Source organism: Callospermophilus lateralis, chromosome 11, assembly GCF_048772815.1.
Source record: "Callospermophilus lateralis isolate mCalLat2 chromosome 11, mCalLat2.hap1, whole genome shotgun sequence".
NCBI classification, from domain to species: domain Eukaryota; kingdom Metazoa; phylum Chordata; class Mammalia; order Rodentia; family Sciuridae; genus Callospermophilus; species Callospermophilus lateralis.
Window position 1 is genome coordinate 53,384,128 of NC_135315.1, and position 26,916 is coordinate 53,411,043.

Sequence of the window (26,916 nt, forward strand, 5' to 3'; positions counted from 1 at the left end):
CAGGAGGCTGAGGCAGGAGGATCCGGAGTTCATAGCCAGCCTCAGCAACTTAGTGAGGCCCTAAGCAACTCAGGGAGACTCTGTCTCTAGATAAAAATATATATTTTTTAAAGGGCTGGTGGTGTTGCTTGGTGGTTACACACTCCTGGGTTCAATCCCTGGTACAAAAATAAAAACCCAAAAAACTAAGAGCAGTGCACAGTGATACTCAAAGGAGCCAGAACACAGTCACAACCCCAGCATCCAATGGACAGATAACCCAGCGAGGCAGATCCGTGACAATGGGACATCACTCGACCCAACCGCAACAAGAACCAAAGTCCCGATGCCTACTTCCATGTGAGGAACCTTGGAGACATCATATTAAAAAGAAGCCAGATGCAAAAGACCAAGACGGCGACTCCATTTCTATGGGGAGGCCAGAACAGGCAGATCCACAGAGACAGGAAACAGATCAGTGGCTGCCAATGGCCCAGAAGCCGGCAGAGAGGAGAGTGGGGAGTGACTGCTTCACCGGCTTGGGGGTTTATTTGGGGGATGAGGAGAATCTTCTGGAACTGAGTAGTGGTCACGGTGGCAGAGCAGTGAGAACATAACAAATGTCCCTGAATTATATGCTTTAAAAATGGTGCATGGTCTGGTGTGAATGGTGTGTGACTTTCGCCTCAATTTTTTTTTAAATAAGTGTAGATGATGCGGGGGGGGGGGGTGCGGGTGTAGAGAAAAATGAAGAAGAGAAAATTGGATCTGGAGGGGGCAGAGGAATTGTGGGGTGGTCACCAATGATTCCCAGGCAAGTCATGAGTTTCCTAAAGCCAGGGACCCTAGGGGCGCTTTGAGGTATAAAAGGAGACCCTCTCTCCTCTCAGTGAGAAGGTAACAGCACGACAGCCTCGCCCTCATCAGGGGCTGTAAAGAAGAACCAGCAGCCACAGCCGAAAAAGAAAAATGGGGCAATGGGCACAGAGGCAGCTGGAGGGAGGACCGGCTACCCTCACAGGAGCACTGAGCAAGGCTCGGCAACCACCCACCTGTCCTTGATATGGACTGCGTCACTCATTCCCCAAATACCACTCAGTGCCCAGCTCTGGGTCAGCACTGCCATTGGTGTGAGGGGAACACTGCAGCCATCTGATCCCTGGCCTCATTAAGTGAACCCTGTGGGGACCACAGCGTTCCCACAGATTGGCTGGCACGATTTGGTTTTAATAGAATGCGTGGCGCAGTTCACCAAGTGCAAACAAAAACTAATAACGCCACCCTTCCTCTCTGGTTTTTAACGCATGTTAATCACATTCAGCGCCCGGAGGTCGGGGATGAGGGGGGTACACCGGACACAGTCAATGGTAAGTCAGTCCTGAGCAGAGACCTGATGTGCAAAACCAGCTGTTTTAATGAAAAAGTCTGCAGGTAAAGCCCAGAGTGAGGAATGGGACTCCAGGCCCCTTGTTGCAGACAGAATTCACCCAAAAGGTGTGTTCCCAGTGCCTTTAAGGGACTTCGCCTGGGCTGCATGCTGGGGACCCTGTGATGGATATGTGGACACGGCTCTGCCTTCAGGGAGCTTGTGGTCCAAACAGGGAGACAAATGACAGAAAAACAGAGCCATCCTAATACCTGCATTTTAACTCACCTCTCTAAGGACCACATCTTCAAAGCACAGTCATGTGCCAGGGTCCTGAGGATTAAGACTTCCACATACAAATTGAAGGGGACACAGCTCAGCTCCTCACAGGCCCTGAGAGCTCCCAAGGGCTTGGATGCTCCTCCTGCCCCCTCACTGGGCTGGCATATGGCTATGGCTCCCATCACACACGCCACTCCCCACGGACCATGTGCCTCCGCCCTGAGTCTGGTCGACTCTGACGCATTCTCGGTTTAAACCCACCTGGAGCCTTGGAGGGGCTCAACGTAAGGCTGCAGGCAAGGGAGGAGGGAGCTCATTTGAACCAAGCACTTCGACAGCTTTCCCCGATCGCCTGGGCAGAGGACAGGGAGGTCTCAGGAAGAGGGATGGGAGGTTAAGCCAAGGTCACCTAAAAGCAGGGTCAGTAGGGGCCATGAGCCCCAGACTCCCTCCATCCCCTGCATGGCCTCTCTTAATGGCACTTGTGTTCACTGTCATCTGGCCCGTGAATTTCAAATCATGTTCACGTCCCCTGCCACCTTAAAGCTCCTTCAGGTCACCAATGGACCAATGACCGTATGTGTGGAGGGGCCAGAGCGTCCTTCAGTTGAACCCAGAGTCCCGGGTGCAGTCCCTGCAGCCCCCCACTGAGGAGCAGAGGTGAGGAGTGGGGACTTCCCCGCCCCCCCCCCCCGACATCTCCTGCTCAACTGTCACCCGCAGTCCCGGGTCTCCTGGCCTGTGGTCAAAGGTCCTCCTCCTCCAGGACCCAGTGGCCTTTCCTTGATGTCCAGTACTCTGAGCTGACCTGGATACTCTCCTTCCAATCTCAGCTTTCCACGACCCTGACTTCCACTCACCCCAAGGCCATTCACACCTTTGCAGCGCAAGCCTGGTTCAGCCATGAGCCAAAATCAGACGAGGTGCGCCCCGCGCTTAAAGGCAAGCTCCCCTCTATCCTTCTTCATTCGCCCAGCCAGTCCATCCACCCAGCCGGCCACCAGATACTTCTTGATCCAGGTGTCCCGGATGCCAGGCACCATAACCCACCTGAGCAGTTGCAAAGGTTTACGAGGCACTTCCCTGGCCCAAGGAGCTCAGAGTGTAGTGAGTGGGTCCAACGGTCAAATAAATGTCATTACAGTCCAGTGTGGTAGCTGTCTTCACCGTGGGAGGCCCTAGGGAAGCTAGAAGAAATGACCTCCTGTGGAGGCACGGAAAGCCACAGGGTGAGTTGTACCTAAGCTGAGTCTTGATGAAGATTCAGGCCCCCAGCACATTAGTTCATTTTCGGTTACTGTAATGAAATATCTGAGTCTGGGTAACATTATAAAGAAAAGATTTATGACTTAGCTCATAGTTCTGGACATTCAAGGGCATAGTTCCAGCCACAGCTTGGCTCTAGAGGCAGAGACTAATGTGAGAGGGAGATAGAAAGCCAGAGAAAGAAGAGAGGCCATTCTTAAATTTTTTTTATAATAACCCTCACATGAGAATTAACTCAGGGGTCCTATACAAACTACATCAATCCCTTCAAAGAGCGGCACCCCCAATGACCTAAAGACCTCTCACTAAGCTCCACTTTGTAAAAATCCCCCCATTTCAACACCGCCCCACTGGGGACCACATTTCTAACACATGAACCCTTGGGGGACACATTTAAAACATATCCAAACAATGGTGCCTAGGCAGGGGCGCCAAGGCAGAGTGCTCAGCCAGTCCCCATATCTGGGGACCCCGGCAGAAGCAGTAGCTATCAGAAAGACACAAAAGTGCCAAGGTCAAGGTGCCTCTCTCCCCAGCCCAGGGAAGGGTAGGCAGGAGTAGCGGAAGGCAGGCCATGTGCTCTTTGTATAGGGGTTTCTTTGTCCGGACAAGGAAGACCTGGACACTCGGGGACATGGGGAGCCAAGAGGGAATTCAGAGGTGACTCTCCTAAAATGAGGTTTGGGGAAGACACTGTCGATGGCCAAGTGCATCCTGGAGGCTCTGGCCCAGTGGACATGCAAGTGATGTTCACTAAGGAGCAAGTTAATGCAGAACTCGTCCACTCCCGAGGGTGATGTCAGTCACACCAAGTAGGGCCTCTGAGCGTGGCGACTGCCCTCCCTCTCCCTACAACCCACAGAAAGCCACCTGCAGGTGAGTCCCACGATCAATCACGGCGGCTGCCTGTCTGCGCCATGACCCTTTTGGATTTATCCGCATCTCACATCGGTGGGTCCTCATTTGCAAGAGACTTGCAGCCGTAGCTGAATAAATATATATATATATGTAGAGTCTTGATGATTCGCAGTGAAGCATGATTCACACCTTCGACAGCTTTTCAGAGAAATGATTTCCCCAAGACTAAGAATAAAGCACACCAGCTATGCAGAGTAACAAAACACGCCCCCCCCCACCCCAACCCCGCCGCCGGCAAGTGACTCGCCAGAAGCTGGCCAGAAGGGGCCCGCTAGGGACCGGCACTCCCCGGAGTGATACTGATGGGTAGAGAGAAAAGTCAACCATTTGGCATTGCACAGCACAGGGTTTCAAACTGGGTCCCACGGAGCCCCAGGGACCCCTAGAGGGAGTGGCGCAGGACACAGGCCACAGTCCCCTGGGGTGGAGAATGGTGGAGAATGGGAAAATCATCTGCTGTGATCCGCCCCCCCCCCCGCCCCACCCAGCCAGAACCAGCAAATACCAAGACCGGAAAATCAAGGAGTTCAGACATGCTAGCTCCTCTCCCTCCCACTCAGGAGCCCAGATCAGGGCAAAGGTCTAAGGCCAGAGCTGGTTCTCCAGTCCCCAGTGCCTTGGCCAAGCCCCATTCCAACATCTTCCTGACTGGCAAGGGCTCCCCACATCCAGAATGACTCCATGCAGAGGACTCTGCCTGCACAGAGAGACCCTGCTTCCTTTTCACCCTGACCATTCCATCTAGCGGGAAGCACAGGAAGGCCATCCAAAATTCTAAACCTATCAGGATCTCTGAAGTCCATATCCAGCAAAGGGGTCCTTGGAGCTCTACATGGACCTGGCTCAGATCTTTCCAAATAAGCATCCTTGTGGCCCAGCTCAGCGTTCCTCCACGCCCCCCCCCACTCCTTATCAGCATGCATGGGCAAGCAGACCCTGGAGGTCCATCCCCCTCCCTCTTGTGTGCGCTAAAAACAAAAAATGCCTTTGTTTTGTTTTGTTTTGTTTTGTTTTTGGCACTAGGGGTGTTTAACCACTGAACTGCATCCCCATCCCCAGCATTTTTAGTGAATTTTATTTTATATTTTTTAGACAAGGAAGGCCTCTCTATCTGGCTGTGGCTGGCCTTGAACTTAAGATCCTCTTGCCTCAACCTCTGGAGTTACTGGAATTATAGGCACAGGCCACCAGGCCCAGCTTGATACTTCCTTTCAAAGCAGGGAGCCAGAAACAGGGAGATATCCTCTGCATTCTTCCCTAGGTGGAGTGAAATCTTCTCTATGGCCTGGTTCATGAAGGGAACTGGAGAAAAAGGATGAGCAGAGAACCTTGTAAGTGAAGTTTGAAAAGCGTCAAAGAGGCTGAAGGAAGGAATCAAGTTCCCCATGTCACAACCTGACTATACCCACAGGTCTTAGGGTTCCCAACGACAAGAGAGCCTTCACCCTCACACTAAGCAGTAACCTACCCAAGGGCAGGGAGATGTTTCAGGACTCCTGATTGCAACCCGGTACAGAGAAAAAAAAAAAAAAATCTGTGCTTACTGGTTCCTTTATCTATTGCCTGCTCTAAGATAAGGCTCCTTTTAATTCCTGACCTGTTGTTAAGATTCTAATCTTGGTCATACTTTATCCCACCCACAGGCTCTGGAGGAGAGGACACTACAAAGAGGAATTCCACGTTTATGTTTATAGTCCCACATGTACCTTGATAGACTTCAAGGTACACAGAAGACCAAGACTTCTTTGGACCAACTTATCTTCAATGGTGATGATAAAAATTAGACAAAAACCAAAGTTGCAGGGCTCCGTGTGGCTTATCTCTATAATCCCAGCTACTTAGGGGGCTGAGGCAGGAAGATCCCAAGTTCAAAGCCAGCCTCAGCAACTTAGCGAAGCCCTAAGCAACTGGACCTTGTATCGAAATGAAAAAAAAAAAAAAAAAAAACAAAAAGGGCCGGGGATGTGGCTCAGTAGTTAAGTGGCCCTGTATTCAATCATTGGTGAAAGAAAAAAAAAAAAAAAAAAGCAAGCATTCTGAGTCCAGGCATCCCCAGCACTGGAAAATAATAAAATAATAATAAAGGCAGCAACCCTTAGCACATATTGAGCAATGATATCAGGCTCTCTACGGAATAGATTTGTTCCAGGAGGCGACCCTAACTCTCAAAACAGTCCTCAAATGTGGGCATATGAATCCCGCCCAGAGACCTGGAGAAGGAGGTACAAGGTGAAGTAAGCAACATGCCCAGAGGCGCCTCCAGCCAGGGTCCAAAGGCAGATGTCATCCGTTCTGCCGCCCGTGCTTACCGCCATTACCAGTGGCCCCGGCTGCCTCCCCTGGTGCCACAGAATGAGAACACTTCCATTATGGTTTGGATCTTAAATGTCCCCCCAAAGTCCACATTCTTGGCCACAAGCATACGGCACTACTGGGAGGTGGTAGAAAACCTTTAGGAGGTGGGGCCTGATGGAAGGAGAGAGGTCACTGGGAGGTCTGAAAAGGATACTGTGACACTAGCCCCTTCCTCTCCCTTTGTTCAGTTAAGAGGGCTCCTTTGCTATGTGCCCCTGCCACGACACATTGTGCTGCTACAGGCCCAAAGGCAACGGAGTTGAGCAACCAAGCACTTAAACCTCTGAAACATGATCCAAAATAAACCATTTCCTTTACTAAGTTGATTTCCTCCCGTCTTTTGCCATAGGGATGGAAAGCTGACTAACACTCCCATTGTAGGAGTGACCCAGTAATCAACAGTTCCAAGGGAGACGGATTTGTTCAATCCTGTTTTCCTTTCCAGCAAGAAACAATAACGGTTTGCCGCCCTGCAGATACATGGGAACAATTTTACTCCATGGGATCTGAGCTATCTGCCCCACTGTGGGGATGTTCTGCTATGAGGCACGCACTCTCTTCCCGGGTCCAGCTTGTTACCCGTAGTCCATATGGTTAGATGCCTGGATGGGAACAGAGGTTCTGCGGGTATCCCTCTGCAAACTCCTTATTGTTATTTTTGTCTTCATCATGTGAAACCAAATAACCATCACAGTAGCAAACCCAGAATTGAATTCATCATTACTACCGTAGAAATGACTACATTTTGATCCTTTGTTTTCCCACCAAGTTCCTGTGCCAGACCATGTGCTACCAACTAAATCTACAAAGAACAGAGACCCAATCCTTGACTTCAAGGAACCCACAGTCCAGAGACAGCAACAGAATTCCAATCTAGTAGGGTGAGTAATAAACAGTCCAGAAGAAAAATGTAGGAGCTAGATCAGCAGAGCCCTCGCGGTCTTCTGAGGCTGAGAAATGAGAAAAATTGTGATATTGTGAAATATATATTTGGGCCTGGTGAGGGGGAACACATCTGTAACCCCAGCTCCCTGGGAGGCCAAGGCAGGAGAATTGTAAGTTAAAGGCCAGCCTCGGCAACTTAGCCAGACTCTGTCTTAAAGTAAAAAAATAAAAAGGGCTGGGGCTGTAGCTCAATAGCTCAGTGGAAGGAAGGAAGGAAGGAAAGATGTGTCTTTGTATGCTAATGAGTTGATTGATGGTCTACAGCCCTTAGGTAGGTTCCAGAGAAGGGCTGGTCTCTAATCTCCTGGGCAATGGATTGAGGATTGAGTTGATCACCATCCTCCAATAATGTAACCAACTGTGCTTGTACAATAAAGCCTCCATAAGTTTACCTATAGCTGAACATGAGGACTTTCCATTCCAGGAAGGTAGCCGTAGAAGGCGTGGTCACTCCATGTCCCTTTCCATATAACCTAGGCTCTACGCATCTCTTCATCTACATGCTTTGGAATATCCTTATGATAAACCAGTAAACATGTCTCCATGAGTTTTGTGAGTCTCTCAAGCAAATCAGTCAACCCCCAACGATGGGGACATGGGAACGCCAATGGATAACCAGTTGCTCAGAAGTGCCAGTCAAACCTGTCCTTGGATTGGCGTTGACAGTAAGGACAGTCTTGTGAGACAGAAGCTTCAGCCAGGATATGTGACATTATCTTTGAGTCATGTCAGAACTGATCTGAATGAGAACACCCGGCTGGTGTCTGATGCAGAAATGCACAAACGTCTTCATTACCAAAGACATAGTCTGAGCTGTGAGAGTACAATAAGCAAAAGTGATTTTTTTTTCCCCCTATGTCCTCAGAAAATTAATCTGGCTGGAAAGGAAATAAAAGAGGACAATAGCAAAAATAAAATAAAATAAAATAACCCAGCCAAAAATGGGCAAAGGCTCTGAATAGATACTTTTTCAAAGAAGGTATACAAACTGCCAATAAGCATGTGAAAAGAGGCTCAGCATAATTAATCATCAGGAAAATGCATCTAATCATAGTGAGACACTCCTTCACATCCACCAGTGTGGCTGTAATCAGAAAGACAGATAATAACAAGTGTTGGCAAGGATATCAAGAAATTGGGGGCCGGGGGGGCGGTGCTGAGGTTGTGGCTCAGTGGTAGAGCACTTGCCTAGCATGTGTGAGGCACTGGGTTTGATTCTCAGCACCACATGTAAGTAAATAAATAAAGGCCTGTTAATACCTAATAAAATATTTTTTAAAAAAAGAAATTGGGAATCTCACATATTCCTGGTAGAATTATAAAAAAAATATTATCTGTGCTTCAGAAAACACTCCAATAGCTTTCTAAATTGTTAACACAGAGGAACCATATGATCTAGCAAGCATATACACATTACAGTGAAATACATAGATCCAACACAAAAACTTGGTAGGAAAATAGTCATAAGGCCGGCACAGTGGTGTAGTGGTACACATCTGTAATCCCAGCTACTTTGGCAGGTGGGAGAGGGTTGTTCATTTTGAAGCCAGCCTGGGTAACTTAGTGAGACTCTATTTCAAAAAAATAAAATTAAATTAAACCAGGCACGTGGTGCTGCACACCTGTAATCCCAGCAGTTTGGGAAGGTGAGGCAGGAGGATCGTAGGTTCAAAGTTAGCCTCAGCAACTTCGTGAGGCCCTAAGCAACTTAGGGTGACCCTGTCTCAAAATAAATAAATAAATAAATAAATAGGACTGAGGCTGAATCTCAGGGGTTAGCACCCCTGGTTTAACCCCTGGTATCAAAAATAAATAAACAGGTAGATAGATAGATACATATGTACATACAGTTAAAGGGCAAGGTGGAGCTGGCCTCCACTAGTTTACGCACTGGTAAAGCACTTGCCTGGCATGTCCAAGGCCCTGGGTTCAATCCCTAGAAGCCCTCCACCTTCCAAAAAAAAAAAAAATAGAGAAAAGAAAAAGACATAAAAATAGAAGCAATATTTGACCCAAAGGCAACCATCCACTTATTGAAAAATAGATAAATCAAATATCGTATACCTATCCAAGCAGATATAAAAATGAAGTGCTAATACATGCCACCCCATGGAGAGACCTTGAAGACATGAAGCTTAAGTGAAATAAGCCAGACACACAAAAAAGTCACATGTTATACAATCCCGTTTATATGAAATCTCCAGAACAGGAAATCTACAGAGACAGCTAGTAAGTTAGTGGTTGCTTAAGGCTGGTGTGGTTGGGGGGTGGGAATGGGGAGGGACTGCTAATGGGTACCAGCTTCTTTCGGAGGTAATAATAACACTCTAAAATTAATCATGGCTACAGTTGCACCATTCCATGAACAGTTTTTTTTCCAAAACCTCTTGACGTCTACAATTCCAATAGTATAGGCATTATATATTATCTCAAGAAAGCTGTCCAAAGGAAAAAAGGAAATGGAGGGAGGTAAGAGAGTGGATGCAGAGGAAGATTATTTCAGAGAGAAGAAATTGGCAAAGACACAGAAGAGAAAATAAAGCCACATCCAAGGATTAGGAGTTCCACGTGGTTTTGATAAGATTATGCATGGAACAAAATGGCTAAAAAAAAAAAAAAAAAAAAATGAAGGCCTTGTAAAAAAAAAAAAGCAAAGGCATGTTTTAAAAGTTAAGCATCCCTAATCCAAAAATCCAAACTCCAAAAGGCTACCTAATTCAAGAACTTTTTAAGACCCACGTTAGGGCCCAGTTGGAAAATTCCACACCTAATGCCATGTGATAAGTCCGATCAAAACCCAGGCCCACTGCAAACATCGTATAAAACTCCCTTCAGGCTATGGATACACCGTGCCTGCGAAACAAGTGAATGTTGTGCTCGTATTTGAGTTCTATTCCCAAGGCACTGCCCTGTGCGTAAGCAAATATCCTAAAGCCCCAAACACTTCAGGTCCCGAACACTTGGACCTCATTGAAAAGGCTATGAAAAGTTAAACAGGAAAGTTCTGTGAACAGAGTCGCTAGAAAAACCGCAGCAGTATCACTCTGGAGAATGAACGAACATCACCAGGAGAGATCAACGGGCCAAGCCTCCTGTGAAGGGCCCAGCAGTAACCTGGACAGCAGAAGAGAAGCTAAGTCTAGGACAGCAATGACCTGAGAGATCCAGGTAGGGGCTACAAGGGTCGCTAGTTTGGTGACACCATCTCTTTGAGAGCACCAGGATAGTGGCTCAGGATTAGAATCCGGGGCCCTATAGCAGCACTTTATAAAGAGAATTTGGGGATGGAGGTGTAGAGCTCCGTGATAAAGCACTTGCCTAGTGTGTGCAAGACCATGGGTTCAATCCCTAGCACTGGGGGGTGGGGGGGAAGATATTTCTATCCAGCTCCTTGGAACAAACCTTTCCTTTGCTCCAGGGAAAAGCAAAAGAATGAAAAGGAAAGCTGATACCTATAACAGCCCCTTGAACTTCACCTCTCCCAATAAACAGCTTTTATGTCCTCATAGGAAGAGCCTGTAGGAGTGTCCAGAAAGCCAGAGGTCCATCAGGTTAAGAAGCAAGTAAAAGTAGCCCGGGGCTGAGCTCTGGGGTCCATTATGCAGGAGTTTTGAATAAACTAACAAACGGCCAACAGCTACAGCATCACTTGCTTTAACTAGTCGGACCTACTGTGCTCTGCGGTCCTGCAGTTCCAAGCGTTATCCCAGGACCAGCAGCACCCCCTGGGAGCTTATTAGAAATGCAGAATCCCGGGTGCCCTGCCCGACCCACTGAACTGCAATCTGCATTTGATGAGATGCACCGAAGATCTGTGCCTGGCCACAATGCTGCGACAAGACCTAGCCTTGCTTAATGTCCTCAGAAGGACCACAGAAAAGGGTCTCTCTCTTGCTTTAGCACTGGAAGAAGTCCCAATTAAAGGCAGCTCTCAGCATTGAACTTGGCACGGCCACCAGAGCAGGTGGGCATGTAAACTCCGTTTACAGGGGTGTGTATAAAATGTCAGACTCTTTCCCCACCTTGACCCTCACAGGAGCCCTATGAAACTCAGAGAGATCCTGCAACTTGCCTCAGGTTGCAGAAGCAGCAGGGGGTTAAGCTGTTCAAAGCCAGAGCAGCCCACACTCTGGTGGCTGTCCACACCAGGGGAGATTCTGCCCCGCCCACCTGGACAGTGTTCTGAGCAGTCCTTGCTGGGGGCAGCAGCCAGGTTCACATGTCAGCCCACGATCCTAACCACCCAAAGCATGCAGCAGGAACTGATAAATTGCTTCAGATGTGGAGGCCACATCCCCACTGGATGATTTTCCTAACACTGTATCTGGCAGGGCCATCCCAGACTCTCGCTCCACCATCGTGGTTTATACTGAGTCCAGAACCCTGGTCCGATCTCCTCCTGGGGACGCCCCTTTCCACAGCCTTTTCACAGACTAGATCTGACACTTTCTCCATAGCCAGGCTCCTGGCCCTTCCCCAGTAAGCCTTCCTGAGCCCCACCTCCACCCTGGGATAAGGGATATCGGTGGACAAACAGGAACAGCAGCAACCACCACATCTCCATCCTCAGGTTACATATGCTCAAAGAGAGGTCCAATTCCAAACCTGTGTTCTTTCCATGACCTTGGGTAGCCTGATATAATCCACTTAAAAATTAAAAACAAACAAACCAAAAAAAAAAAAAAAAAAAACACACCTAAATCCAATCTAATTCTAAGACATTTAACATGTCTTACAGACAAACTTTAAAAATCCTCAGAGTACCCAAAATGCCTTGCTACTCAAATTGTGGCCCAAAGACCAGTGGCTAGTTAGAGAGGCAGAATCTCAATGTGGTACAAGATGAAAACCAGGCACAGGCCAAGGCCCAGGGGACGCTACTGGACATCTGAAATGGGGGCGGTTTTGTGGGGAGACTTTAGCCTTTGAGCTCCCACCCTAACTCTCTATAGACTGTGTCAGGGTTGAATCAGACCCTAGGAGACCCAGCAGGTTTCTGTGGAGAACTGCTTGGTGTGCGGCCTCACCTGTAGTCACAGAAGTGTTCTATGCTGGGCTGACATTTGGCTCAGTGGTAGAGTGCTTGCAGGCACCGGGCATAGTGGTACACACCTATAATCCCAGAAGTTCAGAAGACTGAGATAGGATTGCAAGCTTGAGGCCAGCCTAGGTAACTTAGCAAGACCCTGTCTCAAAATAAAAAATCAGGAGTGGGGCTGGGGAGGTAGCTCAGTTCAATCCTTAAGACTAAAAAAAGAAGTGTTCTGTGCTGCATGCCCGTAGAAAGGGGCTTTGCCCTTCAGATTTAAAATCCACCTCAAACCTGCTAAATCACCACCTACCTTTGCACAAAAGCCCCTGCTGTTTGCAGGCACATAAATGTTGGAGAAACCCCGGGCTAATGCCATTCATAGTAGTACCATGCAGGCAGGTTCCGATGTGCCCATGCCAGAAAACAAGCCCCCAGTATCCAGACCCCGAATCCCTCTTTTTATAATAAGAAAACATCAGTCTGAGTACTGGATTAGATTTTGTTTTGAGCATGCCCTTAATTTTCAACTACTCAACATGACTGTGTGTTTTTTCCTCCATGCACCAAAAAAAAAAAAAAAAAAAAAAAAAAATGCTTGTAGCTATTTATCAATAAAACACTTGCTAAATGAGAACAGTAGACTCGAACTAAATTCAAAAATTAAGTTTTCCTATTCCCATTTCTAAATTATATTACAAATCAAAAACAAATGTCTCCACGACTCTCTTCCATGAACCACTGCTAAAATAAGGATCCTCTCACATGATTAAATTAGGACAAGGACTCCTCTCTGTAGAATTTTTTTTTAATAACATTTCTAAAGAATTTTTACAACTTATTAGTTTTTTTGTTGACTAGCCCTGGAGCTGTCTGTCTTCTGACAAGCAAATGAGGAGGGAGGAGACATGAAGGTGTCAGAGAAAGAACAAGAATGTCAAATGGCTGAAAAGTCTTTCAACAGAATAATGTGAACCTGAAGTCTCTTAAAAGAGGTCGCCTGCCAGAGTCACCCTGGAGGGGACAGTCCCCAAAGGCTGCCCAAAGAAGCCCTTAACTGTTAACCTCAGCTCCATGTCTTAGCTGTATCTGCTCAGCATGTAGTAGATGCTCAATAAAAAATACATAAAAAATGTCTTGGGGAAAGTCTGGAATCAGGAAATGATCCCATTTGTTCAAAAAGTACAGATCAAATATCTACTAGAATGCCCAGCAGGATAGTAGATGCTGGGATAGCTTGTGGGAGAGAGGGAAATGAAGGGGCAAAAGCAACTTCCTTTTTACCCCATAAATGTTGGATAATTTAAGTCTGTGAAACAAACCAACAGTAGACAGATCAACAGGAGAAAAGATATATGAATATATTAATGTACAAATGCACAGAAAAATCATACTTGAAAAAGGGCCAGATGGTTGAAACTTAAGTAATCTTCTTCATAGGGAAGAAGGAAGTGAAAGCTGTAGGTAATTTTAGATAATGAGTCAATTATTTTTAGGGGAGATGAATGAGCCCCATCCCGTGACAGAGTTCACCTGGGCTCTAGGTATGGCGTCAACTCTAGTCTTTCTCCCTAATCTGGACAATCTGGCCTTCAGGTAGATAATAAAGCCCCTTCCTGTGCTTTAGAAGGGAAAAGGGTGGGACGTTGGGGTGGGGAGGGGTGGGGAGAAGATCAGAGAGACCTTGGTTCTCCTTTAGCTCAAAGTACTCAGAATTCCAAAGCACCACACTTTGGGATATCATTTTCTAAGCCTAACAAAATTGATTTGAAAAAAATAATAAGAGCTAACTATCTCCTCAGGAGCTAGGGACACCTGCTGGGGTCCACACTGTAGTCTGACTTCTTGTTGTATCAATAACCTATGAAATGTAGTCTGACTTCTTGTTGTATCAATAACTTATGAAAGCTGGTCAGGCATGCAGAACCCTGGGCCCCATCCTAGACCTACTGAGTTCAGAATTTATATCCAAAAATATCTATAGAGAATTCACTGTAAGAAGCCTTCCTCTAGAAGCAATTTAAGAATTCAGTTTAAGAAGCATCAGTGTAGTGGAATGATAAAATGTTAAAACTGAAACAAGATCAGAACTGGGGCATCCCCTGAGTAAATGCACATGAGATGGTCAACAGAATTACCCATGTAGATTCAGGTTGCTGCTTTTCTCTTTCTAGGCACCACCATCTTGAAGTTCCCACCATCTTGAAGTAATATGGCTATACTCTTAGACAATGAAATGAGCACAAGTGTCATGTGTCAGTGTCAAGCAAAAACTTTAAGAACCACTTGCTGTTTAACACTCTAGAGAGATTCCAGATAGTGGTTGCTCCATCATCCTGGGGCCTGGAGGATCTTCCAACTCTAAACCAACTCCCAACCGACTTGTACTAAAAGCAAGAAGCAAACCTACGTTGTTTTAACTGCTGAGATTTTGGAGTTGTTTTGTTATGCCAGCACATCCTAACCCATCCTGACTGTTGGAACATGGCGGCTATTTTTGGAACATTTGTTACTCTTGGCTGAAAAGTGTTCACATGTAACATTTCTTGAGGGTCAGACCTCTTTTGTAGCCCTGAACAGCACCATTCCACTTGGTTAACCTCTTCACTTATCAAACTTCACTCTCAGCAGTCATCTTAGTTTTCCTTTCCCTTATTCTCTCCTCTCCAGAGATTTCCTCATGTATTTATGCTTTTATCTTATTGTACCATATGGTTTTTTGGTAAGGTGACTAAGATCCTTTCTGCAGCAAGGTGACAGACAGTCACATGCATAGACACACCAGACTTGGCTTCAGACAAATTTTGGCTGTTTCCTAAAAAGTAAAATCTATTCCTCAAAAGACAAAGATTTGCTGTTAATGGGGATATTTAAAAGAATGGAACCTGGGGCCAGTATGTATTCCTTCCACCTGTTATTTCCATGAATGGATATTTGGGAATCTGCAGCACACAGAGTCCCTGCTCTTCATCCTCTCTATCCCCACCCTCCATGAAACCCTGGACCTCATATATGCTAGGCAAGCACTCTACCACTGAGCTTATTCCTAGCCATTTTTATTTTTTATTTTGAGACAAATTTTCACTAAGTTGCTGAGGCTGTCCTTGAACTTGCAATCCTCTTGCCTCAGGCTCCAGAGTAGCTAGCATTAGAGGCATGCATCAGGCAGTCCTTGCTTTTAAAAAGCAATTCATTTCTGGACCACACCATTTCTTTTTGTCTCATAGTAAAAAAGTCAAAAATATTGCTAACTCTATGAAAATATGTAGCATCAGTGAGCAACATTTTTATTTCTAAAACACAGCTTCTAAAAGATAGTTCTTGAGCCCTTCTTTATGTCTGGGCTTGTGCTAGGCACAGGTGAACCCGATTTTAACCAGTTCTTCCTGTGGACACTTAGGTTGTGGCCTATCTTGCAGTATGAGAAATGTACCGCATCAGGCACTTCGATGCTCGCAGGTTACGAAGTTATCAGATGCTTCCTAAGTCTAAATTCCCAGGAGTGGAATAGCTGGGTCAGAGGGTTTGGACATTGTTAATGTTTTTAAGTAACATAAAATCATTTTTCTACACCCTGCCAATACCCTTCCTTCCTTCCTTTCTTGGGACAGTTTTTTAAAAATTGAATTTGCAGTTCTTTGAGTACCAGTAAGAAAGAAAATGTTTTAGACTTTGTATGTCTTTTATGATAAAGTGCCTATCCAAATGCTTTGTCTGTTTCCATCCCAATGTGTTTCTCTTTCTTTTATGAGTTTAAAAAAAAAAAAAAAAAAAAAAGCACTTGTAGCCAGGAGTGCTGGTGAATGCCTACAATCCCAGCAACTCAGGAAGCTGAGGCAGAAGAGTCACAATTTCCAAACCAGCCTCAGCAAGTTAAGGAAACTCTATCTCAAAATAAAATATAGTGCCAGGCATGGTAGTGCAAACTTGTAATCCCAGAGGCTCAGGAGGCTGAGACAGGAGGATTGCCAAGTTCAAGGCCAGCCTCAGCAATTTAGTAAGACCCTGTATCAAAATTTTTAAAAAAAGGGCTGGAGATGAGACTCAGTGGTAAATCACCCCTAGGTTCAATCCCAAGTGTGTGTGTGTGTGTGTGTGTGTGTGTGTGTATTTTTAATTTTTTTAAATAAAAAAAAATTAAAATGGGCCAGGGATGCAGCTCAGCAGTAGAATGCCCCTGGGTTCCATCCCCAGTACCCAAAACTTATAAAAGCATTTTCCGCATTAGGTGACATTAAGTTTTTTCCCCAATTTTTATTTGCCTTTTACCTTATTCTTTAAGAGGTCTCCAGTAGGAGAATGAAGGATTGATAGGGGAAAAAAAAATAGGGACAGTGTATTGCAACTGACCTGCAAGAGGTGAGATCCTCAGAGGCCCTTCCCGGGCTTGGCCAGAGAGACCTATGGGCTCCACCTGCAAAATACATTTCCAAACCCATCTCACTTCAGTACCCCACTCCCAGCTTCCTGACTGATCCCCTTGTTTCCCCTCCTGCCCTCTTGGAAGGTCTGTAAGGTCTAGATACATTTCTAAAGCAAACCAGAATATTCCTTCCCCTTCCATCCAGTCAATGGCTCTCCCACTGCACACAGGAAACCATCCAACTCCCAGGCTGTGTCTGCTACCCGTCTCTCTCTCTCTCTCCATCACATCCCCAGCCTCTCCTGCCCTTGCTCACCCGGAATATTCTGGTTCTCCAGAATATCTCAAACACACTGGCTAACTCCAGATAATAGGCATTTGCAGTCTCCTCTGAATTGAGTTACTGTCTGCCCAACACCCACATGGCTGGTGGCATTCCGTCTTTCAGGTCTCTGGTGGAACACCACCCCCTTAGAGAAGCCATTCCTGACGGCCTCATTGGAACCCCCACCACTACCACCACACCCCTACTCTGTCACGGCACCCTGTTTTTATTGGCCCTATGGAGCTTTGAAATGATCTAACTTCGGGCTAACTTATCATCTTCACAACTGGAACTAGGAGGTGAGCTTGCTTCTTTCCTGTGCTGGTCCCTGCCTTACTTGCAGTACTTCCAGCAATGCTCACAGCTCATCATGAAGCAAAACTGCTCATCTCGTGGCTGGGAAGTGAAAGGGAAGAGGAAAAGACTGGGGTCCCACCATCTCTTTTAGGATATTTCCCCAATGACCCAAAGTTCTTTCCTTAGGCCCCATATCGTAAAGGTTTCACTACCTTCCATTACTGCCAGGTTAAGGCCAAATCCTTTACCATATGGATGTCTGGGAGATACTTAAGATCCAAACAGTCACACACCTGTAATCCCAGCGACGGGAGGCTGGGGTAGTAGGATCAGGAGTTTGAGGACAGTCTAGGCAACATCGTGAGACCCACCTGTTGTGGTTTTTGATTTTAAATGTATCCCAAAGGCTCACGGGTTGAAGGCTTGGTATTCAAAGCAACATTGTTCAATGTGGGGCTTTGGGAAATGATTAGATCATGAGATCTTGATATCATCAATGGATTAAGTCATTAACGTGTTCATAATGGAATGGACTATTGGGAGGTAATGGACATAAGGCCTTGTTGGAAAACCTAGACCATAAAGGTCATTCCCTGGAAGGGGATATCTTATCCCCAGACATCTCCACCCCCAGTCTCTGCTTCCTGGCTGCCATAAGGTAAGCAGCTTTCCTCCACCACCCACTTCCACCATGATGTCTCTGCTTTTCCAGAGGCCCAAAAGCAATAGGGCCAACCAACCATGAACTGAAACCTCTGAAACCAGGAGCCAAAAGAAAATTTTCTTTAAGTTGATTTTTCTCAGGTATTTTGTCACAGTAGCGGAAAACTCACTAATACACCATCACTGAAAACAAAATTTTTTTAAAAAAATTGAAATAAAGTTTTAACAGAACACAAGCATGCCCACTGGTTTTTAGATTATCTAAGGCAGCTTTTGCACTACAGCAGCAGACTCAAGTCATTTGTGACAGAGCACATATGGGGCACCCTCCCCCACCTCTCACTGCCTCTGGCGCACCGCAAATCCCAAGGAGGCAGCTTTAACTCGATTTTGCTTCTTGGATTGCAAAGCCTCAAATGTTTCCTGGCCTTCTTCAGCAAAGGTTTGCCAACCAAGTTAAGAAGGAGAAGAAGGCTTTGAGAATGCTTCTAGGAGAAGGGACAAGGTTGGCTAATAAATAGGAGAGGACAGACAAAAGGGGAAGTGTCAGGTGACTGGGTAGATAGAGGGTGGTGACAGTAAGGTTTGGAAGTTGAAGGTAGAAGGCAGTGAAGGGAGAACCGATTATGAGCTTAATTTTGAAGTGTGAAATCTGAGTACCTGGGAAGTGAATCGGGACACAGTGTGTAGCTTGAGAAGTAGATATAGTGAACCAGGAAGCCATACTCATAAAGCAAATTCTAGGCTGAGGTGTAGTTCATTGGTAAAGCACTTGTTTAACATACCCTGGGTTCCATCCCTAGCACTTAAAAATATATATATATATATATTTTTCCATACACATGTGTGCATACATATATATGTGTGCATATATCGTTTTAAAAATAAAATAAAATTAATCTATCAGATGGCAGACAGAGGAAATACCGAATGTGATAGGAGGAGGTAGGTGGAGTCTCTTAAGATCCACATTTCAGCTGGGGATGGAGCTCTGTGGTAGAGTGTGAGCTTAGTTAACAGGTGTGAGGACCTGGATTCAATCTGCAGCACACACAACCACACACACACACACACACACACACACACAGACCACATAAATTTCTCACAATTCATACACTATTACAACTAAGCCTTCACCATGTCACGCCATGCTCTGGACTGCCAAAGAAAAAGCCAGACACACCTGCTAGCCACCATTTCTACTTCTCTCCAGAGGTGCAAACACCACCCCGCCCCCCCCCTCCCAGCAGCCTCGCTACTGCAGGGAGAGAGGAATCCAGACATTTTGCAATTAAGTCCAGGGGGCTCACTCCTGACAACTGTGTCAGACAGCTTGTCATATATTGCCTTGCTACTCTGAGTAATGAGAGCGCAAGCTGCAAGAACAATGTCCCCTGGTGTGGCCTGATAATAGGCATAATCCTTTCTATGCATACAGGACCTCCTGGTTTCCCAAACATTTCCTTTCACCAGCACCGTGTTCAGAGACCTGATCTACGGAGCTGTCAAATACAAACCCGGCCTATTCAGGCTGAGAATAGAAGGTGGCCAGCATCTCGCTCACGCATCTAGGTGGAAATAGATGTCGGGGATTCACATTGTGGTTAACAGATGTCAGGGATTCCTGCCGACTTGTTGCTAAGGGAACTTTTGTGAAGATGCCCTGAGTCCACAGAATCCAGAATCCCTGCCCACTGCTTTTTAAAAATCCTGTGGAGTGGCCACTTGACCAAGCAAGCTCAGAGTGTGGACATAGGGGTGGCTCTTGCTGGGCAGAGGCAGACAGAGTATGGTCAAAGGTAGATATTCCAACTGCAGGAGTTACAGATGCAGGCCCCAGACCCCAAATCAAAGGACAGGATGGCTCAGTGAAGATGGCATAATTTCTATCCCAATTACATACCTGGGGAGCCACGAGCCCTAATATACCTTTTATGGACAAAGTCCATGACTATATAAAAACTCACTGGTGTGAAAGTCAAGGCCACACCCATTTTAGGTGATTTTTATGTTATAGGAAGGAAATAAAAAAACGGTTCTTTATTAAAATCAAAGTGTGTACCATAGTGAGCATCTACTTAACATCAGGGAGCTCAGATATACTATGACTACTAATTCTCAGAACGCTGGCCTGCCAAAACCAGGCTGGAATGGCAATGGTTTAGGGACAGGCCCAGCCTTTAGGGACAGACAAATATGATTTCAAACTCCAGCTGCATCATTTATCACGTGGCCTCTAAAGAGAAACCACTGGAGTCTTGGTTGGGAATTATTGTTTTTCTGTGCTGGGAATCAAAACCAGGTCTTGTGCATGCTTAGCAAGTGCTCTGCCACTGAGCTACACCCCCAGCCTGAACCCCCTCTGCTGCTAAATTAAAAAAAAAAAAAAAAAAATGAAAGCAAAGAAATTCCCTGAGATGCAAAAGAGAATCTCCAAGCAGAACTGCCCAGGTCTCCTGCACCTTACCTCCCTCTGGGGAACTCCCTCTCTCCTCATCCTGGCCTGGCACTTGCTGCCTCCCCTCTAAAGAATCATTGGTCCCCTGTGTCATCCCTACCCCTCTGAGACAACTAGTCTTCAAAACAGCCCTCAACAAACCACGCGCATCCTTTGTATCTGCACCTGTATCCACCTCCTCCCTACCCTGCCTCTGGACTGCTCCTGTGACTCACTTAACCAATAGGATGTGGCAGAAATGATGCACCAAGCCTCAGCCTAAGACTTAAGGAAGCCTGGCAGTCTGGGTCTTTGTGTTTTTGGGGAATCAGCCAAGAAAGAACTCCAACTACCCCACAGAAGAGCAGGACCACGTGGCAAGGTCTTGGAGAAGGAGACCCTACATGGAGGGAGAGGCCACATGGAAGAACAGTAAGGTTCCAGAGAGGTGAGCAAAGATGCCACTTTGTTGGGCGTGGTGTCACACACCTGTAATCCCAGCTACTCAGGAGGCCAATTCAAGTTCAAGGCCAGCCATAGGAACTTAGCAAGAACCTGTCTCAAAAGAAAAAAGTAAAAAAAAAAAAAAAGAATAAAAGGGTGGTAGAGTGTTTGCCTAGCATGTATGAAGCCCTGGGTTCATTCAATTCCTAAAAAAAAAAAAAAAAAAAGGAAAAAAAAAGAAAAATTCCACTTTGGTATTCAGTTCCAGCCCCCATTCGACTGCAACTGCATGAGCTACATCAAACAGACCAGTGGAAGAACTACCCGGCCAAGCCCTGCCGCCTCACAGAACTGTGTGAGGTATTCAGAAGTAGCTTGTTGCCTGGCACTAGATAAAAATCATTCCTTAATTGTCCACAGCACAATCAACTGTCAACAGTGATCACTCCCTGTTAACTCCTGTAGCACATGAACCAAAAGTGGGAGAATGGAAGGTGGCGAGGAAGAGACAAGAGTTCAAGGGAGATCTCCTGCATCCCTCTTAGTTGCATTTGCAAACAGTGTTATATTCTGTGAGTCCCTTTTGTGTTGCTCTGACAGAACACCAAAGACTGGGTAATTTGTTAAAGAAATTTATTTCTTACAGTTCTAGAGGTTAGGAAGTCCAAAGTCAAGGTATTGGCATCTGCTGAAGGTCTTGCTCTGTCATCCCATGGCAGAAGGCAGAACAGAAAAAGAACAAGTACTTAAACTTGCAGCCTCAGACATTTTTAAAAATTCCTTTTTTTTTTTTTAATAGTGGGATTGAACTCAGGGACCCTCAACCACTGAGCCACATCCCCAGCCCTATTTTGTAGGATACGGGGTCTCACTGAGTTGCTTAGTGCCTTACTTTTGCTGAGGCTGGCTTTGAACTTGCAATCCTCCTGCCTTAGCCTCCCAAGCCGCTGGGATTACAGGTGCATACCACCTTGCCCGGCCTTTTTTTTTTTTTTTTTTTTTTTTTTTTTTTTTGAGACAGAGTCTCCCTAAGTTGCAGAGAGTAATGGAAACCTGGCCAATTCTGCCTCAGCATCTCAGTAGGTGGAATTTCAGGCACATATCATGACAGCCAGCTTCAAGCCTTTTTTATAACCAGCATCAATCCATTTGTGAGGGTGGCCTCTCATGACCTAAGCCCCCTCCCCCAATACTGCTGCACTGAGAATGAAGTTTCTGAACTGGGGTGTAACTCAGTGATAGAAGACTTGCCTAGCATGTTCAAGGACTTGCTAGTTTTGAACCCCAGCTCCAGAAAGAGAGAGAGAGAGAGAGAGAGAGAGAGAGAATAAAGCCACATCACATTCAAACCACAGCAGTGCCCCAGAGATCTAGGCCTTCCAACTAGACCATGGATTCTAACAACAGCACCTACTTATAGGAAAGTTCTGTTGTATTTGCATTCCAATCTTATTACCCATCCAAAATTATTTCCCAAAAGCTCTGTGAGTTTTTGCAGATGTGTTATGGCATCTTCTAGGTCCCTAATTTCTTCTCTCCAGTTCAAGTAAGAGCAGGCTCTGAGGAACTCCTGGGCCCTATTCGGCCCAATAACCACTGGGCATGGCCAGCCACAGGACCTGTCCTGGTCCCCTGTCTGATTCTCCAGGTCTTCCCTAGCATGGAGATTCAACCTCCCTCCTCTATCCGGTTCCTCCAGGAGCTGGTTGATGCATCTTGCAGGACTGGTGGAAATCTGCCACACACGGGGGCCCCAGGTCTGTGGACATGATCTGGGGCCTGTCTCAGAGCTGGCAGAACAGACTCCACAGCCTCCTGGCCCTGGACTCAGGTCTCTTTCACAAGACCAGCTCCTCCTCTGCCATGGCCCTACCATGATATTAGAAGACTGCTCTACCCTTCTCTCTCTCCATGACTAAAGACACTCCCAGGAAAGATTCCTGTAGTTGCTCTTAACTAAGGACCTTTACATTCCATAGCCGGCTCCAGGTCTTGGCTGGTAGGATCTTTAATGTCTCCCAGACAGATACAGTGGTGCACACCTGTAACCCCAGAAACTCAGGAGGCTGAGGCAGGAGGATCCCAAGTTCAAGGTCAGTCTTGGCATCTAAGGGAGATCCTGTCTCAAAATTAATAACATTTAAAAGGTCTGGGGATATAGCTTGGTGGTATAGCACCTCTGGGTTCAAATCCCCAGTAGAGAAAAAATAAATAAATAGTCAAGAATATTTCAAAGAAAAAAATGTTGAAACTTTTTATACATGACTATTTATCCACATAGTTACCCTCTGCTGTGTTCTTCATTCTCTTTATACAGCTCCAATCTGCCATCTGGGTTTACATCTTCTCACGCTGAAGAACTTACATGTCTGCCAAAGGCCCATACATCAGAGGTTCACTTGTGCCCAAGGCGCCACTGGGAGGTGGTGAAGCCTTTAGTAGGAGGTGGAGCCTAATTGGAGGAAGTTAGGTCATTGGGAATGTGGCTTTGAAGGGGCTCTTGGGACCCTGGCCTCTTCCTGTCTCTCTCTTTGCTTCCCAGCATGCACCACTAGCTGAACAGCTCCACCACATACTCCCCGCCATTATGTTCTACCTCACCACAGGCCCAAAAGCAATGGGCTCATCCAACCAGGGACTGAAAACCCTAAAAATGTGAGCCAAAATATACCTTTCCTACTTTAAAGTTGCCCATCTCAGGTGTTCCGTCACAGTAATGGCAACCTGACTCCTACAGGCCTCATTCCTTTTTTGGGAACACCACACCCTGAGTAGCCAGGACTCTAATGGCCAGAGTCCTTGAGCCTACCAGAGCCCTTCCACGCTTCTCTGCTTGGGCTAAGATATTCCTGGAATCCTCTGGAAGCCTGGGTGTGCTGACCACTTTGCCACTTTCTTTGATTCCTGACCAAAGACATTTGCACAGTAACCAGGTCCTCCACCACCCTGGCCTCCTTCCCGGAGTTGGCTGACCACCAGGGCAGATCTAGCAACCCTCTGAGATTAGCTCCCAACGCCCCTCCACAGTGTAGGCTCCTTGCAAAGCCAGGGCCTCTCACTTCCCCTTTCTTCACCCAAACAAGGAAGAAATCCTCGGTGAGTATCCATTTTGCACACATCCTACTCGGTGCCTTCCACGTCTCCAGCAAGATGGGCCTTTCTGGTGTCGTTCTGTCCATCATAGGGCAAGAGTCACAATGGAATTGAGGGGACCCTGGAGAGGCCTTTCTCAGCTGTGGACCCAGCATGGATCCCTACCCCCAATAGCCTTCGTGACCTCCATGGGGAGATGTAAACCCAGACTTCATTCCCCCAGTGAGCTCAGCATCAGGTGCTCCCTGGCTGACATCACAGGACTTTGAGGATCTGACCCATCCCAATGGACTCTGCCTGCATTATCTTCTATCTCTACCAATGCTCAGCCTTGCGGTCCAGTTTGCTCATGTAGGAGGTCCCCAGATACAACTGCATCCGCTCTAGACCTGAAGAGAGACCCATTCAATACTTTAGCCATCCCTCTCTCTTAGCCCTAACATTTAAGCCTCCCCTTAGGGCTGCTGGGACAGCATGTTGACCTTGGGGGCCGCACTCGCCCTCTTCCACATAGATCTAGCCTCTTCCTCCCCTGATCAGGGGAACTAGTGATAATGTACATCCCACACCCAGTGCCTAGTAAGTTGCTCAACAAACCAAGGTCCCTCTCAGTGGGCCTCACTCATACATGGGCCCTTCTACAGCAGGTCACCCGCTGGGAGTGGCCCGACAAATCTTTAGACATCAGAGATTTCCTAGGCCTATTATAAATTGCCAGGGGATGTGACTGTCACACACAAGTCTGTCCCATCTGATAATTTTGCTTTGTCCCCTGGGCCTGATCCTTCCTCTCTTCCCCTCCCAAGGAAGAGCAGAGTCACTTGGTTCTTACTAACACCCACTAAGCTTTGCCCCCACCCAAAACAGCTGACTGAGTCCGGCCAGGGACACTCCTCACCGGACAGACATCCACTATAGCCAAATTTCCACATCAGTATTTCCTGAGAAAATGTGGCCACCAGAACAACTCCCAAAAATATTCGTCTCTCCCAGGGCTCTGGAGCTACGATCAAGAGGCTCTGGATCTTCTCGTCGAAAGCAGTATGATCTGCGTTTCTTGTACATCTGAATGTCAGGAAAGAACCAGGAAAATCAAAGCCACACACCTGTGTCTCCCTTACCATACAGGTACTCCAAACATAGAACCCAGAGTTCCCAAATATACTCTGCTAACAGCCAGGAAAGCTCATTCCAGACTGCAGCAGAAATAGCCCCTAAACTTTGCTCAGATGGTACTAATCCATTTGGGAGAGAGTTTGCTGTTCTCTTCTGGACCTGAGAGAAATATCATGTGCCTTTAGGTGGCCAGGTATTATTTTTGATAATGTTGCCACAGAATACTACTCAGGCAGTCTCCCTCCTCTATAACCATCTCTATCCCTTTCTCCCCCTACCCCTCCAGGCCATGAGTTGAATGGGTCATTTTCATTTAAAATTTGCTACTTTGTTCTTTGGGAAGTAGGTCGAGGGTTAAAAAAAAAAAAAAAAAGCATAAATAAATACAATCTCCGTGATAGGGGAAGATTGGTCATATGAATGTTTACTGATACTTAAACACAATTGGGGGTAAACATTAATGTTGTCTTTAGAGCGATCCTGGGGTCAGGCAGCCTTTTAGAAAATGGGGGTGTCCTGTAGTCACACTCCCCCCCCCAACACACACACACACACACACACACACACACAGGACTTCAGAAACTTTGGATCTCACTCACTCAGGCCCTGATCTCAGTAATCACTGACCATGATCTCAGTGATTACAGAACAGTGAGGCCTCCCAATTGTCACCCAGACAATAAACAGCCAGCTGACTCTGCTCAGCAGGTCCTGGGTAGCCCTGGGGCCAAGCCGGAACCCCAGGAAATAGCACTTTCAGGTTCTGCGCCCAGTGGAGGGGGCTCTGGCTGGGGGCTGCCGCACCCCTGAAATAAGACCGCTGATGGATGAGGCTCCCACTGGTGGCCAGTAAAGCTCCACGAACCAGCAAGTGGACAGCCCAGAGGCGGCCAGGCAGTCTGACCCAGGACAGCACAACTGTGTCCACGGGTCAGCGGACTCCGGGATCCAGGGTGGACAAGCCGGGCTACTTCTCAGAACCCCGGATTCTCCCTGCGTCTTCCCCAGACCACCAGGTCTGTGCAGCCCTTAGGCCGGCCCTGCCCACCGCCGGCACCGCGCCCGCCTGTTCCAGAACTCGCACAGGCAACAAGTCCTAGCTTCTTCGGAGCGGCCAATGGGCTCCGGAGGCCCGGCGCGAGGGGAGCGCTCCTGTGGAGCTCGCGATGCCCACGCCTGCAGGGGTGCGCGCTGCCTTCTCTGCCGCCAGGAACGCGGAGTTGCAGGTCGGTCGGTCGAGCAGATCTGCCCCAGGGGCGTCCCTCTACAGGGACAGCAGCAGATCCCCGCCGTGGTCAACAGGTATGCCAGCACCCAAGGGACCGCAGTCGGGGTCTTTCCACCCTGGCCCTCGTCCCTTACCTCCAGCAACTGCACGTAGCTTGCCGGGAACCAGCCGCGGAGCCCGTCCTCCTTCTCGCCTTCCCACCAGCCTCCGTCCGGGACTTGCAGTAGCGTGATAAGCTCACCCGCGGCGAAGCGGAGCCCCTGGCCATGCCGCTCCCCGGAGAAGGGGTAAAGGGTCCGGCAGCGGGTGCCGGACATGGCCTTGGCGCCCGGGCTCACAGCGCAGACTGCATCCCTGCCGAGCCCCGCGGGCTGGGCAGCGGCTCCGCGGGATCCCAGGCGCCCGGAGCCCCGGGCTCCCGCGCTCTGAGCGCGCGCCGTGTCGGGGGTGCGTGGGGGTCCCCGGTCAGGCAGGGGACGCGCGATCCGCGCAGAGAAGCAGACACTCGCTGGCTTCGCCGAGCGAGCGGCGACGCCCCCGGGCCGGGCAGCTTGCAGATCCCAGCTCCGGGCGAGGGGGCGGGGCTCAGGGGGAGGAGACCCAGGGGCCCCGGGCTCCGGAGACAACTTCCCGGGGACGCGGAACGCGGGCTGTCGCCGCGAGGGCCGGCCGGAGCCAGGGCCGCCCTGGTGCGCGGAAATGCGCAGCTCCCTGGGGAGGTGGGACCCGGAGCATCCCCCCTCCTCGGGACTCGGCGGCGAGCGAGGGAGGGAGGGGCCGGGCGGACGTGGAGAGGGGCTGGCGGCCGGG

At 47.7% G+C, this 26,916-nt stretch overlaps 1 protein-coding gene across 3 annotated transcripts in view; it reads right to left on the reverse strand.

The window, feature by feature from the left end:
• The window catches only part of Gas7 (growth arrest specific 7), a 227,429-nt gene extending 201,006 nt beyond the window's left edge, over nt 1-26,423 (reverse strand). For 2 of the 3 annotated variants that reach the window (XM_076869710.2, XM_076869704.1), the window contains exon 1: nt 26,241-26,413. In XM_076869710.2, coding sequence (XP_076725825.1) covers nt 26,241-26,374 — 134 coding nt within the window. In that variant the 5' untranslated portion in view covers nt 26,375-26,413. Of the gene's footprint in view, nt 1-26,240 lie in introns of all 3 variants that reach the window. The other variant, XM_076869703.1, reaches the window with a different exon arrangement.
• Between the last annotated feature and the right edge of the window lie 493 nt (nt 26,424-26,916).